The sequence below is a fragment of the Numida meleagris genome, chromosome 5 (assembly GCF_002078875.1).
Source record: "Numida meleagris isolate 19003 breed g44 Domestic line chromosome 5, NumMel1.0, whole genome shotgun sequence".
NCBI classification, from domain to species: Eukaryota; Metazoa; Chordata; class Aves; order Galliformes; family Numididae; genus Numida; species Numida meleagris.
Genome location: NC_034413.1, coordinates 15,638,034 through 15,653,824, shown reverse-complemented (window position 1 = coordinate 15,653,824; position 15,791 = coordinate 15,638,034). Strand labels below are relative to the sequence as shown.

The 15,791-nt window shown below is 40.8% G+C and overlaps 1 protein-coding gene across 2 annotated transcripts in view; it reads right to left on the bottom strand.

The window, feature by feature from the left end:
• PLCE1 (phospholipase C epsilon 1) overlaps positions 138–15,791 on the bottom strand; it is a 150,736-nt gene continuing 135,082 nt past the window's right edge. For both annotated transcript variants that reach the window (XM_021397672.1, XM_021397673.1), the window contains 11 exons: positions 14,381–14,512; positions 12,928–13,218; positions 11,545–11,708; positions 10,378–10,639; positions 9,418–9,536; positions 8,945–9,073; positions 8,037–8,246; positions 6,807–6,968; positions 6,433–6,651; positions 5,222–5,434; positions 138–4,347 (listed from right to left, as the gene is read on the bottom strand). In XM_021397672.1, the coding sequence (XP_021253347.1) occupies positions 5,255–5,434; positions 6,433–6,651; positions 6,807–6,968; positions 8,037–8,246; positions 8,945–9,073; positions 9,418–9,536; positions 10,378–10,639; positions 11,545–11,708; positions 12,928–13,218; positions 14,381–14,512 (1,868 nt within the window). In that variant the 3' untranslated portion in view covers positions 138–4,347; positions 5,222–5,254. The remainder of the gene's footprint in view (positions 4,348–5,221; positions 5,435–6,432; positions 6,652–6,806; positions 6,969–8,036; positions 8,247–8,944; positions 9,074–9,417; positions 9,537–10,377; positions 10,640–11,544; positions 11,709–12,927; positions 13,219–14,380; positions 14,513–15,791) is intronic.

Below are 15,791 nucleotides of genomic sequence, written 5' to 3'. Positions count from 1 at the left end.
TGTGTCTCTGGCTGCTTAGCTTGCCATTCCCATAGCTTTTGAGTACTTGTTAAGTGATTGCAACTGTGCACGTGACTTAAATTCCAAAGAATTCCAAGGGTGCCATCAATCTCTGTCAGTTCAGGAAGGCAAAAGGAGAAAGTCAACATCTTAAACCATTTATTTTTTTACAACATATACAAACACAAGTTTATTCTTCAAGTCAGCAGAGAGGAAATAGCTTAGGTGGAAAGCTGCTTTTAGAATTGTTCATTTTACATAGTTTCCAAACAATCTAATGACTGGCACGTAGTGACGCTGCACCGGCAGAATACCGTGACGTGTGAGGAGGCAGACGAAGATGAGTGTGCAACTAACAAGCCAGTCAGTCCTTCTGAAATACTCTATACAAGTATTGGAGCAAAATCTATTCACTGTTACTTATTTTTGTGTTTAATTTGCTAACCCTGCCAAATGTCTATCGCTATTGCAGTGACAAAATATTTATGACATAATGAAAAAACTCCACCATTGTTACATTTAGTGGGATACCCTAAAAGTAAACTGAGTTTTGTAGCGGTCTAGTAACAGCCAGTGATTGAAAAGCAAACATTAGCTGAAGCTTAGCAGCATTCAGAGAGCAAGAGCAGAAGGGACAGTTCCGTTTCAGAAGCTGCAGGCTCAACCTTTCACTGAAATGGAAAGCTACCGGCATGTTCTTTTTTTAAAGACTTCAACCTAGTAATTTATGGGAACGTGTTCCTGAAATATTTAGGAACACGTTCCCATAAATTACTAGTTGAAGTCTTTAATTAATAATTCCTAGAAGCGTATCATGTCTAGAAGCAGACCACTTTGAAAAGACGGCTATTGAGATCCTTCATCTAGTACAACTCTATAGTATCAATAAAAATAGGTGATTAGGATTTAAAAATTGTAACTATACTATATAAAAATTGTACAGTATTTTGCTTCTTCGTTTAAGTTGGGATCAGTAAGATATGAACAGGAAACCCTTCAGCCCATAGGAAGTACCCCTGGTGTGCCCCAGTTCCTGAAAACTGAGCAGTACCGCAGCGAGCCCAGGATCCCTGGCAGCCCGAGTTCTGTCCCATCCAGTCACAGCACTGCAACGAGCACATGCTTTGCAAGGAAAATCAAAGACATTGGTATAAAAGTAACAGTGTTTTTTTGTTTGTTTTTTTTTTTTAAAGTTGAATAAAATACTCCCGTATGGCCAAGAGGCAACAGAGTGTGAGGGTTTTACCTGTAAACTCATCAGAATGGAGCCTGCTACCACTCAGAGTGCTTTTTTTTTTCCTGGAAGGTGTTGCTTATTTACATTCCTTTCTTTCCGACTTTATCCTGGAAGCTGCTTCCTGTAAATAGTCTGTAATGTGAAAATGAATGTCTTTTCCTAATTGAAGTCAGTCAGTCCATACCCAGCCAAAAGTGCAGAAAGGGACAAAGCTATTTTGTCACAGGAATATGTGGGCAAGTATTCCTCCAGAAAGAAAATTATCTGTGGATAAGTAAGCAAAATAAATTTTCCTGGTAGAATTAATAACTTCTCACATGAAATCTGTTTAACTGGGATTTCTTAAAACTAACTTAACAAAAACCCAAACCTCTTTAATGCTTTAAGTGCTGGCAGATTTTCATTACTGGGCTATTTGGAATGCACCCAAGTGGAAGGGTACTCTCTTGCTTTCCATCTGCACCAAACAAACAGGAACTCCATTCCACCAGCAAAAAAAACCCCTCACTCTGACACTTAGCAGTAGCCAGACCCTTTCTGTAACTTGCGATTCCGATACTTGTGCATTAATGAAAATACTGGAACTTTATAATTAGCCTGACAAAATTCTAGATAAATATTTTCCTGTTCTGTTTTACTGGGACAGCAGAAAAAGCAGTTTTAGACCTTGATGATGATATTTATTTACATTAATCACCTTTTCCCACAACCGGAGAGTTCTTGTATTAGCAGAACAAGTACTTAACTGCTGTTCCTAAGTAAGTTCCACTAGACTGTGGGCCAGTGGTGGGGCTGTTTTACACACTGTGACATGGCTGCTGTTACCCCTTAATTTGACAAGATTTATTTATTTAATTTTTTAATTTAAGTAAGTAAGGCTACATGACAGAAAAGCATTACTGGCTGATGAATGGATGTAAGCATTTTCTATGTTGGAGCAAGCATGGTACAAAGAGTGATGTTAACTCTATTGTTTTCAGAACTGCTGAAAAATATTTTTTTTAAAAAAGCCAAATAGTTAAGGATAAACTCTACAGGAAAATAAGTATTATTTCTAAAAATACCCCAAAGCACTGGAAGAAAAAAAATCAGTGATATGGAACTGCCACTGTGTTCAAATACTGGAGAATAAGAGAACCATTTAAAAACCTGCCGCATTAGTTGGATTGTGCAGTAGGTTGAGGCATTTCCCAGTAATTCAGAAGTATTCCACAGCAAATTACGCATAGAAAACTGTTTTTCTGTATCAGTACTAAAGGTAAGCACTGGGAGGTGCACAGCCTCAGGGAGGGGATATGCGAGCGGGTCTGGGGTTATGTTTCCTGAAAGCTGGAAATGCCCTCAAGGGGGCACGTTTTGCCTTGCTAGCAGCTAACAGACAGGAATTCTCCATAGCGCATGATAATAGAACCTGGTGGGAGAACTAGCTTCTACCTGCTTACTTGCACCTCAGATCATGAGTTTGCTTTCTTTCGGTTCATTTTGTAATTAGTGAGGGAGAGAGGAGCTCTACCATCTGCAGATAATAGGCCTTCTTTCCCTTTCATCCTTGTGCTACCAGAAGTACACATCCTTGTTGTAGCTGCAGCGCTGTTCTATCCTTTGCCTGATGCAGACTCACTCTCTCTCAGGAGCAGCAGTGGTTTGTTCTCGAGTGCTAAAGTTGCTGTGCAATCTGTGACTGCAGGAGTCGATCCCTATAGTACAGATTCTTGCTTTAGTCAGCCAGCTAACTTGGCGTGGTTCAGGGAGTGCTCCAGGGAGCCCAAATGTGTGCAGGGCCACTTGTTCACCACAGATAGATAGATGTTGTGTGGGAAATGGAAGGGCTGGGTGGTTTCAGCAGTTGTTTCATTTGTTCCCCTGTAAGTTGGTACAGATTGCTTTAACTAACTAAGAACATTAATAACCCCCATGGAGAAAAAAAAAAAGAGATAACCCCAATATCTTACATAGCAAAAGATGAATTCAGCAAACATCAGACTTTAAACAGTGTTTCCATGTAAACAAAATGTCAAGAGTTGTAGTGTAAGAGGTGTTTATGGTCTCTGGGTTTAACAAGTAAGTTAAAAAAAAAAAAAGAAAGTAGACATTTCCATGCAATTCTGAAGTGTTAATTACGTTTTTCAGTACGCTGGTTGAGTTTGGTCAGTTTGGGGTATCGACTTCTTGTGCTGAAAAGAAACAAGCAGGAAAATTCAAACATTTTTTTCCTCTAGATCCAGGAGGAGGTGAAAATTCTGCAGTTTCTAAAAAGTAGTATGTGATAAATATATTACACAATGACACATACTTTGGAACATGATAATAAATATTCTTTCCTTAAACACGAGCCTGGAAAACTAGACTTTATAAGACGATAATGTTGTTCCTTGTCAGAGTATCGCTACAAGTTAGGTGTATTTAACTATTGTACAATATTTTGTTAAAGCAGATAACCCATAAATAACTGGAGCATTTTGTGTATATTCACCGAAGTTAAACTGATAAGCCAAGGAAGTTACAGTATATTTAAATCTCTTTACAAATCACTAAACACAGTGTTCAACAGGAATCTTTATGTAAAAGTGCATTATTTTAATATAATACACATAAAAGAACACTCTGGTTCTCTGCCTTCGGTTTCCCTTAAGGCAATTAGCTAAAACCTTTTCTTTAAAAAGGAGGCGGGGGTGGTAACACGTTTGTTTCCAACATACAGTCCATGAAAAATTCTTCATCTGCCTGTCAAGACTTTGCAGAAGTGAAGATACAGGGGAAGAGGGGGCTCTTCTGGCAGCTGCCAGGCCGCTCTCCAATCTCCGCCCTCCCATTCAGCGTTCCCAGATTCTGGATGTTAATCCAGCAGCACTGCCTGGTTAGGCATTAAATGCACAGACCAAACAACTGCCAACGAGTTCAGACCTCAGCAGATTCCTCCAAGGGCACTGGAGAAGGGTTCAGTGTTGTAAATTCCAGTTTGCGGAATAAATGAAAGAACAAATGCTGGAGAGGAGGGAATGTGACCGGGATTTTTCCACAATCTACTTCGTTTCGCTTGAATTCTGTTGTGATGATTTAGGGTCACCTTATTCGTCTAGAAAGACGACATCCAATGTGTTTGTTCATATCTGAAATATTTTGCAAATGAAGATATTATTTAAATTCTGTTTGTTAGTACGGTGCTTTAGCAATGGTGTGACATTACGTGTCAAATAATGCTTTAATAGTGTAGTAAGTGAAAGGGACTTGCGACCTCCTTACATTCACTGTACGTGAAATGGGATTACCAATGTTAAAAATATTTATTCTTCATTTACAATGAGCCGTAGCTTCTCAGATGACAGCTCAGTGCTGTAGTAGCACCATGCAAATGTCTGGGTAGTGTAAACGAGTGGGCGCGTTAGATGGACCGTCCCTTACATAAATGGTACGCGGTGCGGTTCACTTGTTATTTTAAATCAAGCGAGGAGAAATTGAAGGGCTACAGAAAGGACAGTAAAAATGTTTAAACATTTCTGGCAAAAATTCCACAGAGAGTGACACCACCTCTATAAACTTGTTTTTGCTAAAAAGGAGATCATCAATCCCAATGATTTTATTACACACGCGCAATGTAACGTTTAGTAACAAAAGCTCTTCGGGATGCCTTGTTTACTTAGGCCCACAGCAGAAGGCTATAACGGGACAGTGGCAATGAAGCAATTATCCGAGTAGCGCACACGCTATAAAATCTAGCAGTATGCAGCATTCCGCTTTTGTTTTATAAATGGGTAAAAAAAAATGGTGAGTGAAACTCCACACCATTCCGATTCATTGCAGTAATGCCCTAATAACTGGAGATCTTACCGATCCTTCTGTGGCTACGCACAACAGCGTTTAAGGCTTTTATGGATCTGTCAGTCCCTTATTCCTCACTATGGTTCAACCAACCCTAACAGTGGAAAGATGCTCTGTAACTTATGTATTACATTGATTCTAATGCTGAGCAATGGTATCTCATACCTGCACAGGCCCTACTGGAGGCGCTGGTGGTTACTATTCCATAGCGTCACTAAAAGTCAAGCTGCACGAGGACCTGTCATCCTTACTCTGTGGGCTGTCAGGCAGAGCTTGCAGGGGCGGTGAAATGAAGCCCCGGTACTGCTTGCTTGACTTGGTCAGCTTCTTGAGCTCACTGGTAAAGGAAAGGCCTTTTCTTTTGTCATCTCGTGCAGCCTGTAAAACAGAACAGATCACAGAAATGGTTTAACAGGCTGTTAGCTCTGAAATACAGAATTTAATATCAAAACATCCAGCGTTTTTCTAAGCAGGTGTCCCTTTTGGAACTCAGTGAGGCTGTGCTTTCAATACAACTGCATTATTATGATTGTTCAGACTAGACTGACTGAAAATCACATATTTTCGAAATTTATAGCATATCTGGGATAAACTTTTATAAAATTGACGTTTTTGACGCAGTTACTTTAAAGCAGCAACAGCCATGGATTGGTGGCATCTGCTGGGAAGGAGAACACTGTTCCTTCTCCCAGCAGAACAGTGCTTCAGTCCTTCCATTTTCCCAAGCCTGAGGCAAAGCAACAGAAATATTTTTTTTTACTGGGCAGGAATAAAGGAGACTTTATTCCAGTAGTGTTTAAGTGCTGTCCCTTGGAACAGCCCCATCTGTCTGACCGTGATGGGGAGCAAGGCGTGGGCAGCCACATTTCAGAAATGAGAAAGCTGCAGCGAAAGGTAAAGGTTGTCAGGGGACTTGCAAGCTGTGAGAGTCATGCCGTAGGATGTAACTTGATGTTGTTCTGCAAAGAATGGGGGAGTGGGGTGAGAACAGGAGTTGCTTTTTGCTGCAGCCTCTTCTACCCCCCCGACTTACAGGAGCTGGCAGCTTGGCCCCAAAAGCATAGCAGCAGCAGGCTCTGCTTTGTAAAAAAAAAAACAAACTTCATACTATATTCAGGCTTAAACAGTTCACATTTTTAAATGCAGCATCTCTCACCTCATCTTTTTGCAGCCAGATGTCTTGTGGCGGTGCAATTAGTTTGAAAAACGAACACAAAAACCCACTGAACCTACAGACTACAGAGCTGACAGGTCTGGAAACAAGCCTTGAGAAACAAAGTCATTCATTCAAAATCTCACCCGCCCATTCAGTACGTTTCCAGTCAGCTCCTCATGCACCATCTACAAAACTGACAGCAAAGTATTCCTTCCTTTACCTGAACCTGTTCTTTGAGTTTAAGGATAAATTTTCCTGCTCCTTTCCACTTGCTTTGGGCCTGAAACACACACTCTTGATCAGAGAGAATCCTCTGAGATGGTTTAGATGTTGAGGACTTCTTGTTTGTTGGCTCTTTTGTCACCTCTTCCAGGAGGACGTAGTCGCTCGGATTTGGATTGCTCAGAATGCTGTAGGAGTACTTGGCTTTGCAAAGAGTCTGTTTAGGAGCAGAAAAAGAAGACCAAAAAAAAAGGCACCACTTCAGATTCAGGTTACCGGGCAGATCTCTCAGACCGTGCTGAGCACAAAGCTCACCTACCCTGCGTAAAAGCAGCCTCCACGCTGCACCTTACAGACCCACGCGCCGCTCACCTGCTGTATGACATCCTGCGCGGTGCTGAAGCGGGGCGCCTTGATGACAGTGCGTGGTTGCTCGGGGGAGACATCGTGTACCTGAACGAAGAAACTGTCATCCTCCGAGGTGATGGCTGCATCTTCCTTTGCTTCCTGAAAGACGTTTCTCTCGTTTAAATTCTAAAGAAAAGAGAGCCAAATTCAGCTACTGCAGAGTGCAACTCAAAGCAGTGGTCATCGAAAGTTTTCATCACTTGAAAATCTGACACTGTTGTGGCTCTATTTCATTAAATGCAATTCCTCTGTATAAAACAGTTTTGACAAGCCGCTATTGCTTACAATATATATATATCTGTGTTTCAAAAACCAGCATGTCTGTAATACCTTTCCATTTACAGCTCATGCTGTGCTGTACAGAGCATCACAGGGCAAAGCTACAGCATCACTTCCATCCACACTAAGACAGATTTTCACCTATGTTTTCTGAAGGAATGCAGCTCGGCAGTGACACGTTTGTAGTCGCACACACTCACAAATGCAGCAGCCAGCTGAGTGAAGTAGGCTGCTAATTGCAAAAAATTCTACTTACTTACTTACTTATCTTGGCTCCAAATATTAGAAACAAGGGAAAACAGAATACTGACTTGTGTAATATAAAACACTACCATACATGCAAGCTGTAGACATTTGGCCCATTGTTTAAACTAAGGAAATCACTGCATCGTCCTACTTTAAATTAAAAGATACAAAGTATTTCATTATTTTAGGCTACCACTGAAAAAAAATTCATCATCCTTCAAGATTTTTAAAGTTCTTTAGAAGTAAAATCTTCTCTATTTCTACAGAACAACCACCAAAAAAGCTGCTGATATATAAACTGATTGATAATTTAGTCTGGATTTCTGATACCTATGATCCTTTGGTATTAACAATCTTTATATATCATTCCTACCATGTCAAAATATTGACTTACTCACATTAAACTGGAACTATAATCAGTCAAAATAGTAAGCCAGTGGTAGTGGAGTTCTGAGTCAGCGAAGCAGCACCACAGAGCTGCTATTAGCGTTGCACAGGTGTACGTACTGACAGGTGCATGAAGTCCTGTTGTGCTTGCTCAGAGCTATGCTTGGTTTTCAGAGATGTTGCTCGCCAAGTAGTGAAACAAATACCGCACCCTTTTGTTTCCTGCTCCTAGGCCATTTTTAGCTACCTCTGTAAATAACAGTTTATCTAAAACAGACTTACTTCCTCTCGGGTTTTAAAGATGATTCTTCCAACATATCCCTCTTCTGGGAACCAACTGTTCAAGAGCTGCACGAGCCCTTCTTCAGGACCAATTACTCTCTGGAACGGTGGTTTTCTGCATTCGCTCTTTTCTTTCGATAAAAAACTTTTCTCTTCCATCAGAAAATAGTCTGCAGCACATGACTCAGTGCCTTTTGTGGTCGCCAAGAGCTGAGACAGACCACAATAAACACAGCGCAATTAGAATGCTAAATATAAACACTGCATAATTAGTAGTTATAAATGAATATGAATGAAGAAACGCTAAGAATCAGTAACTATTCTGATAGCGTGGGCGTGATTTCCGATGTGTTCTTCATTGTGCAGTAGTTTCACGCAAGGGTAATGCACTGTTCTCTTCAGGCCTGCCCGGCAGCTCAGCTATTCCAGACAAGGCCATCCTGTTTCAGCTCCTTTCTGTGCTGCTGGGTAGGCCAAACAACAAATGCAGCATCCCAGGACAGCACGGTCCTTTCCCACTGCTGGGATAACAGCCCCGCTAACTGCTTTTTCTGCTCACAAACGTAGCCCTTTTACTGTCTATTCCCATGCTGCTCTGGTTCAAATTGTTGTGCAGAGAAGTTTGCCCTTGTTCTAAGCTCAGCCCTCTGACTGATGGTCAGACAGTTTTTCTCAGATGTCCAAATATTACAGTACTAATAGGGAGTATGTTCTAAGTTGAAGAACCCTTTCTCTGAAGCCAAGATTTGGAAAAAAAATCACAGGTATTCTGTATTTGCAATACCTTTCAATTTGTAATACCTTTCTAAAGCAACTTCTCGCTGTAATGCTTCTGCATGGAGACAAACACCCAGAATGATGTTAGCGTGGGTTGGTGCAGCGAAGCCTACAGAGCAGCGGGCACTCACCTGATGCAGAAGCTGTGCAGCTGTGGTCCCTCCGCTGATGGTAAAAACAGTGAAGGGCTCCGGGCCTGGGATTCCATGAATTGTCACTTTGTAAGGCACAGAGGCTTTCCTTTCGCCCGAACTAAACAACTGTTCAGAGAATAGCTTACTGAATGTTTTAGGTTGCACTAAAACAAATTGTGTAGACAAGTTGTAAGGAATTTAACCAGGCAAAGCTATCCAGCTAATGCATGGCTCTTACACTACAGAACAAGGAATTTAAAATAAAAAGGAAAGCTTTATCCTCCCACAGTGCCAGTGGGATAACCTTCCTTATTTCCACTATCACCCAGAAGAATTAGTCATTGAGGTACTTCTAAAAAAAAGTGCAGGTTTAGGTGTAATATCTTTGAATATCTGGTCACAGAAGTCTCAAGACCACAGCAGTCATTAAGATAAAAATACACAGCATTCACAAAAAATAATTTACTTACAATAGATGCAGGCACAGTGTTTCCAGAGGGACTTTCTTCCATCCTCCGACTGTTTATGAACAAACTAGAGATTTCCAGTGCCTCATTGTGCAGGTTGTGGAGTTGGACATGTCTGTAGCCTAAAGAGAAAACAGCTTTTCCTAAGTAAGTACGTCACCACACTGTGGGACAAGTCTCAGAAACTGAAAACTCAGATTTGCTGTATTTTTTAGCTAGTATTTGCTTTATCTACAGCATTTAAAGCACTGGAAAAATACTGCATTGACACTCCTGTCTGTTAAACAGTATAATCCAAATGCTATGAACCTTGAATGGCAAATACAGCTGTCTGTCTACCCTTATGTTGCTGTAATATTCAATATATTCATACATGAAATAGTTAAATATTAGAATATGAATGAAGCAAGGACACAGTCTCACAGGGAAATGTGTATGTATCTGTGACCAGAGCTCCTCCTATGCTAAGACTGTCCTGTAGTATTACAGTGACATGAAGTAAACTCGGAACTATGTCTGCCGTTCTGCTGAAGAGCTGCTGGCATCATGGAAACTCCCTCCCAAGGTGTCACAGAATTACCGGTGCTGCTGAGATTTTCTCTTGCCTTTGTTCACCTTTCTTTCACATCTCCTACTGACAGTGCTGCAAGATTCACCTTTACCCCAGTGATCACTAGTGAGAGCAGTTTCTTTAGCAAAGGGCAAGTAACAGAGAGAAACCATTCTGATCTTCCTAAGGGAGCAGCAAGTCCTGAGCTGAATCAAGCCCCTGGGGCAGCCGCCAGCTCCCAGGGAGCGTCAGTCCAGCATCACACTGCTGGGGTAAAGCACGCGGCCTGGTATTTGTTCCCTGTCTCCTCCTGAAGAACGCAACCAGCTGATTAAAAATATCCCTCCGGCAGGAGTCAGTCCAGGAATCCGACGGACCATTTTGGCATAGGATGCTACTACAGACCATTTTACCTCTTTTCAGAGCTTTCAGCGGAATGATCCTTTGAGCCGTGATAGCTGAGCTGTTATTTTCAACGACTGCGAACCGCAGAAAGACCAAATCTTCAAAATGAACACGGAAAAGAAACTGCTCGTTCCACATTGGGTTGAGCGTGTTGCGATGAATGGGTTTGGTCCGGAAATGGCAGCTGTCCAGTGGCATCCCGAGCACATCGATTTCAATGCACGGACTTCCTGTGCTGTTGCTGGGGCACACGTTCTGCCCAGACACAATCTGAAGCCGAGGAGTACAGAGACGTGAATTAGCAGAGTCATTCTTTTCTGCCACAATTTTGAGCTAAACGTTGTTTTCCATCACAGCCCTAAGCACGGTTTGCTAACAAACAGGCAGATTTAACTTCAGTGCCCCCCTACTTTTGCCATTTCCAGGGCTCTAACTTCAGTACTGCGTAAACCCCACATGCCATCGCTATGGTATCTTTCCTCTGAAAAAAATATACTGCATATCATGAGCGCAACCACTCAAGGCATTTGAAAATTAATCCAGAAGGAACGTCCCAATAACACAGTCAAAAGGGATCAAATTTTCTTCTCAGTTACTCTGGGGTGATGGGCACTGACCTCTGCCTTGCTTTGATGTGCACAACAGAAGCATTAGGTTTACAGTCACCCTGGCTGGGAGACTTTTGGTTCTTATGAACCTCAATTTTATGAAACATTTCCTGAAAGGAATACCAATTTTTGCCATAAATCCAAGAATAATACATCTGATTATATGACTTATTTGAAAATATACTTTTTAATATTCAGTATGGTTTTTCATAATGACTTTTGGTATAGCTTCTCAAGTGATCACAGACTTGAAACATCCAGGCCTGTGCGTAAGTACACACAATTGTGTAGTGGCAGAAAAAACGTTTTCAGGACTGGATTTTGACAAATGTTGTGAAGAAAACAGAGAAAGTAACTATGGATACAAAGCAGTCAATAAAATGAAATAAAGATGACCATTTGCTGCTTCCCTCTCCAATTTCTTTTAGTTAAATTAACCTTCAGAAGTAGATACAATAATTAAATGTTCACACAGAAGCATGACTGTAATGCTGGCTTAAGCGTGCAGTTAAACATTGCCTAGTTCAGTCTCTCTGGCTGTATGAGATTCCCTTTTAATGTACTTACTGTTAAAGAATATATAGCTGGCTCTTTATTATCAAGATCTCTTTCTAACGGACAAAACTGCTGGTACATTGCACAATTCTTATCCCACAGAACAGGAGGTTTCAGAACATATCCACAGCCACCATTAGCCTCAAACATCGCTGCATTGAGTTGCAGAGGAAGATCTGTGAAAGTAAGGCAGCCAACACTGATGCAGACCAATGGTACAATGGAAAAACGAATAGCAAAGACAATGACGTGTTTTAAGTATCTGATTTTGAATTTTAGTTGTGTACAATCAATTCAGGCTTGGTTTTCAGAGAAAGCTGTAGTTTATGTATCCAATTTATCCCATACTTAATTATACAAAACAGTTCATTCTCTTCTTTCTCTTTCTAATGTCTTCATCCAACTGTAGGACCTGTGTAAGCCTATTCTCTGAGGAGTATCTAGATACCTGCTGTGAACTGTAGAATGACAAAGCATCAGCTGTTTAGCTTTGTAGGCAACCTGATGGATCCTCCTTTGAAAAGGTGAGGGAACACAATACAGGAGAGGAAAAAAAGTTCTGAGCAACAAATAACTAGCATCCAACACTTCTAATAGCAACAGTTCAGTACTTTTTTATACTTGTGTAATGGTTTTATGATTTTTGGTTATTGGTATTCCACATCATAACATCATGTACTGTATGTACCTGGTTCTCAGAAGAGGACTGCTACACTCCCCAGGGGACTTTGCTCCTCCGTTACCATTTTCCAGTTAGAGGGAAAGATAAAAACTCGCAGATCACAAGACCTTGTTCTCTTTCCGCCTGTCTCTCGTCCCGGCAGCATCTTGCTCCCCAGCCATCTTATCGTTGGTATTAGATTGAGGCCTACCTTGATTTTGGACATTCTCTCTCATTGCATTGGATTTATTAGCTTAAATTGTAATTATATTGTATTATAGTGTGTTATTTTGCATTCCAATATCTTATTTAGTAAATTAGTTTGTTTCTCCTCAGATTGTTGCCACTGTTTTGTTTTTAGGCCCATCTCCCTACCCTTTTTTTCCCTTTTCCCTTTCCCAGGGTGTGGGTCCGTGGGTCCCCCGCCCCATTCGTCACGGAACCGGGCCGAATGCCTGTAAACCATTGACAACTTGTTATCAGAAGAGGAAGCCTTCAGCAACAGAATAAAAACTGACGTTGTTGCTGGACCAAGCACTTCTGTGGTGTCAGAAGACAGATCTGCCTGCATTGGCATAAAAGTTCCTAAACCCTTGGATTGCTGCTCTTAAGAATTAGATTGCCACTGTCAATCACGTCGAATGCTGTTTCACAGTTTAAGGACTTAATTCACATGTAAAATGTATACAAATTAGAATCATAGAATCATAGAATTGTGTGTTGCTGACTCATACCGTCTGTCTGGTAGTTAAGAGCCACGAGCTGCACACCATGGAGCCAGAAAATGAGCGGGTGGGGATTGGAGGAGTCAATGCGCGTGGCTGCGGGGTACGTCCGGAGGAGCTGGCAGGTGGTGTGCTGGATCAGCTTCTGGGAGTACCGCCGGCACAGCCGCTTGGCTGCGTTCTCGTTCAGGGAGGAGATGTGGTAGCACTTGGGCGTCCTTATGATAGCACTGAGAGAAGCTGGAGAATTATAAGGAGAGGAAGGGTCTTCCCACGTCTGCCGCATCACATCGAAAGGACCTGGAAAGTAAACAGTACCCTCCAGTCACGGCTGCAGATCCAGAGACTCCAAGAATTCAATGTTTTGTAGTGAATCGTGCGTGTGTGTACCTTGGTTATGTTAGAAAAAGATGACCATTCAGCATAAGCATCAAATTCCTTATAGAGTAAGAGCAATCCATGAGAAGAAACATAATGTTCAAGTATTGGAACTATACTGTGACGTAGGGTACTAAAGTCCAAACTCAGGGCTGTAGTGTTGGGATCTGTAGATTTGCATCTCAAACTCTTACATACTCACCCAGCTGTAGGGCTTTCTGGGATACACTATGCCATTCTTCTCATTCATACATTTTACATTAGGAAGGAAAGCAAGACTGAAAGCCATCTAAGTCTCTGGACAGGCAATCTACAGAGTGCCGTAAGAGTTAGGGGACAAAGCCAGCAAAATACTTATGAATTAGGCACTAGAGTTCTTCATTTTTAGATCACTGGCCAATAGGCAGGAACCAGCTGTGTTTGCTGCAGCCAGGCCGTTGGGCTGGAAGAAATGCAACATTCTTTGGGCCAGAAAACGAGAGCAAGAAAGGGTACAGCTCTGTAACTTTCTGTCAGCGGCACTGTACTGAAAGGCTCGGGATCTGGGCTCATCCCTGCTCCAGGGCCTTTTCTGTACTTTCCTTTGTATTTCTTTACATCTGTTCATGCGCAAAAGTACAATTCCGAAGTTCACAAATTGAAGCTCCTGTGGAGTCTAAGTATTTTCAAAGTGTAACTCAGAAGTTTGCACCATTACACATTGGGATGTGGCTGAATTTTAGACAATTAAGTCCTACTACAGACACTAAAACTCCTTTTCAGGATCCCGCAAAATAGTTCTGCATTCTATTTGAACTTTAAAAATATTGATTTGTATCTTTTAGAATACAAACTTTAAGACATTTCACTTAAAAAGTGTGTTGGTTTTGAATCGCTTATAAATTAGGGTCTTTATTTTCCTGTTCTCACATTCCACTACTATACATTCAACACTTGTTATAACAGCGTTACTGAAATAGCTGCTGCACTAACAAAAAAACACTCTGAAGTTCAATGCCTCACACGCTGTTAAGTGTTTGATCTTTAACAGCTTGGTCTGGTACAGCCATTTCACGTGACCGCTGAAAGAAGATGCTAACTTTACCTTTTCCAGATGCTTTGGCAAGAGCAGCTGACTCCCCAGGGCTCAGTCTGCCAGGATTGTTGCCAAAAATGGACTTCCTGCTTTTTCTTTCTTTTCCTCTGCTAGAGCCAGATGGGTTTAGAGTTGACAAGCCTGTTCCCATAAATGTAACATAAATGAGCCAAAAAACATGACCAAGGGGGCATGACATTTTCCATCATATTTCACATTATTTTTGAGCCACGAATACTCCTGTAATACAGTACACAGGGCAAGCCATATGTTTTTCTCCATAATTTAATTTTAACATCCTTAGATATATACATGCCTTTATATATTATATCAGCATATAATATATATGTGTTTGTATATATAATGTTTAAAGAACACGTATGAAGTGATTGCAGACGTACAGATATATCTCTGTGATACAACTTTTCTTCATTTTACTTTTTGACTTGAGGAAGGTACTGACTCTGTCCCAAATTACCAAATGGTCCTAATTAATACTAAAAAATTCTGCAATAATGGTCCCAATATATTCATCCTAAGAGTAATTTCAAAAAAAAAATCCTTTCTACAGAAGCAAAAAAGCCATACAGCAATGAATATTATGGGATTTGTCTAGAATATGGTACCTACATAATTAAATAAATGCAACAATATTATTTCAAGATATAATGTGATGGAAAAGTGCTGTTGTTTAAACAGTTTAACCTCAAGGTGTTTTCAGAGTTATCTTCTGTTTAGAATGTGTATTTCAATGATGAGAAATGTGGTAGGTGTGTGAAATCCATTAGGCATTTAATGGCCAATACATACTAGAAGTGGAGCTGGAAAGCTCTATTATAGCTGTTATTCAAGTATATGCATTTCAGCAAAATAATCATTAAAATCATAATCTAAATCCCAGTGAAGTAAACAGACTGCATTCCCCTTAAGGTCATTTTCTTTCTGTTGACTTTGAGAGAGCTCATGGCAGTCCAAAATTAAAATCTAAATCAAAACCGTATGATGCTCATTCCGACACATACACAGCAAGAAGGTGAGGGATGCTCTTAGAGATCCGTGATGTACTTGTGATATAAAATATAACAAATCAAGTACACTATTATTTGCCTAATGGTGACTCAGAAAACGACCCTCATGTTCTCCCATCAATTCACACCTGCCTAAAGACCATCTGGCTGTATACCAACGTTTCATCTACAAATATAAATATCAAAGAGAATGTATTGGTCTCTGTTCTGCTGAAGTCAAGTCCACAGCTGTAAATTTTCAGGTCTCAATCTTTACAGCATGTCTACATGTAGTTCGTAAAATTATGCTGATAGTTTCAATGTAACTGCCTTGGGTTAGTAAAATTTAGTACGTGCATAAATGTTTTCAGTGCTGGAGACTTACTGTCTCTTTGGGCCAAAGCATACACATA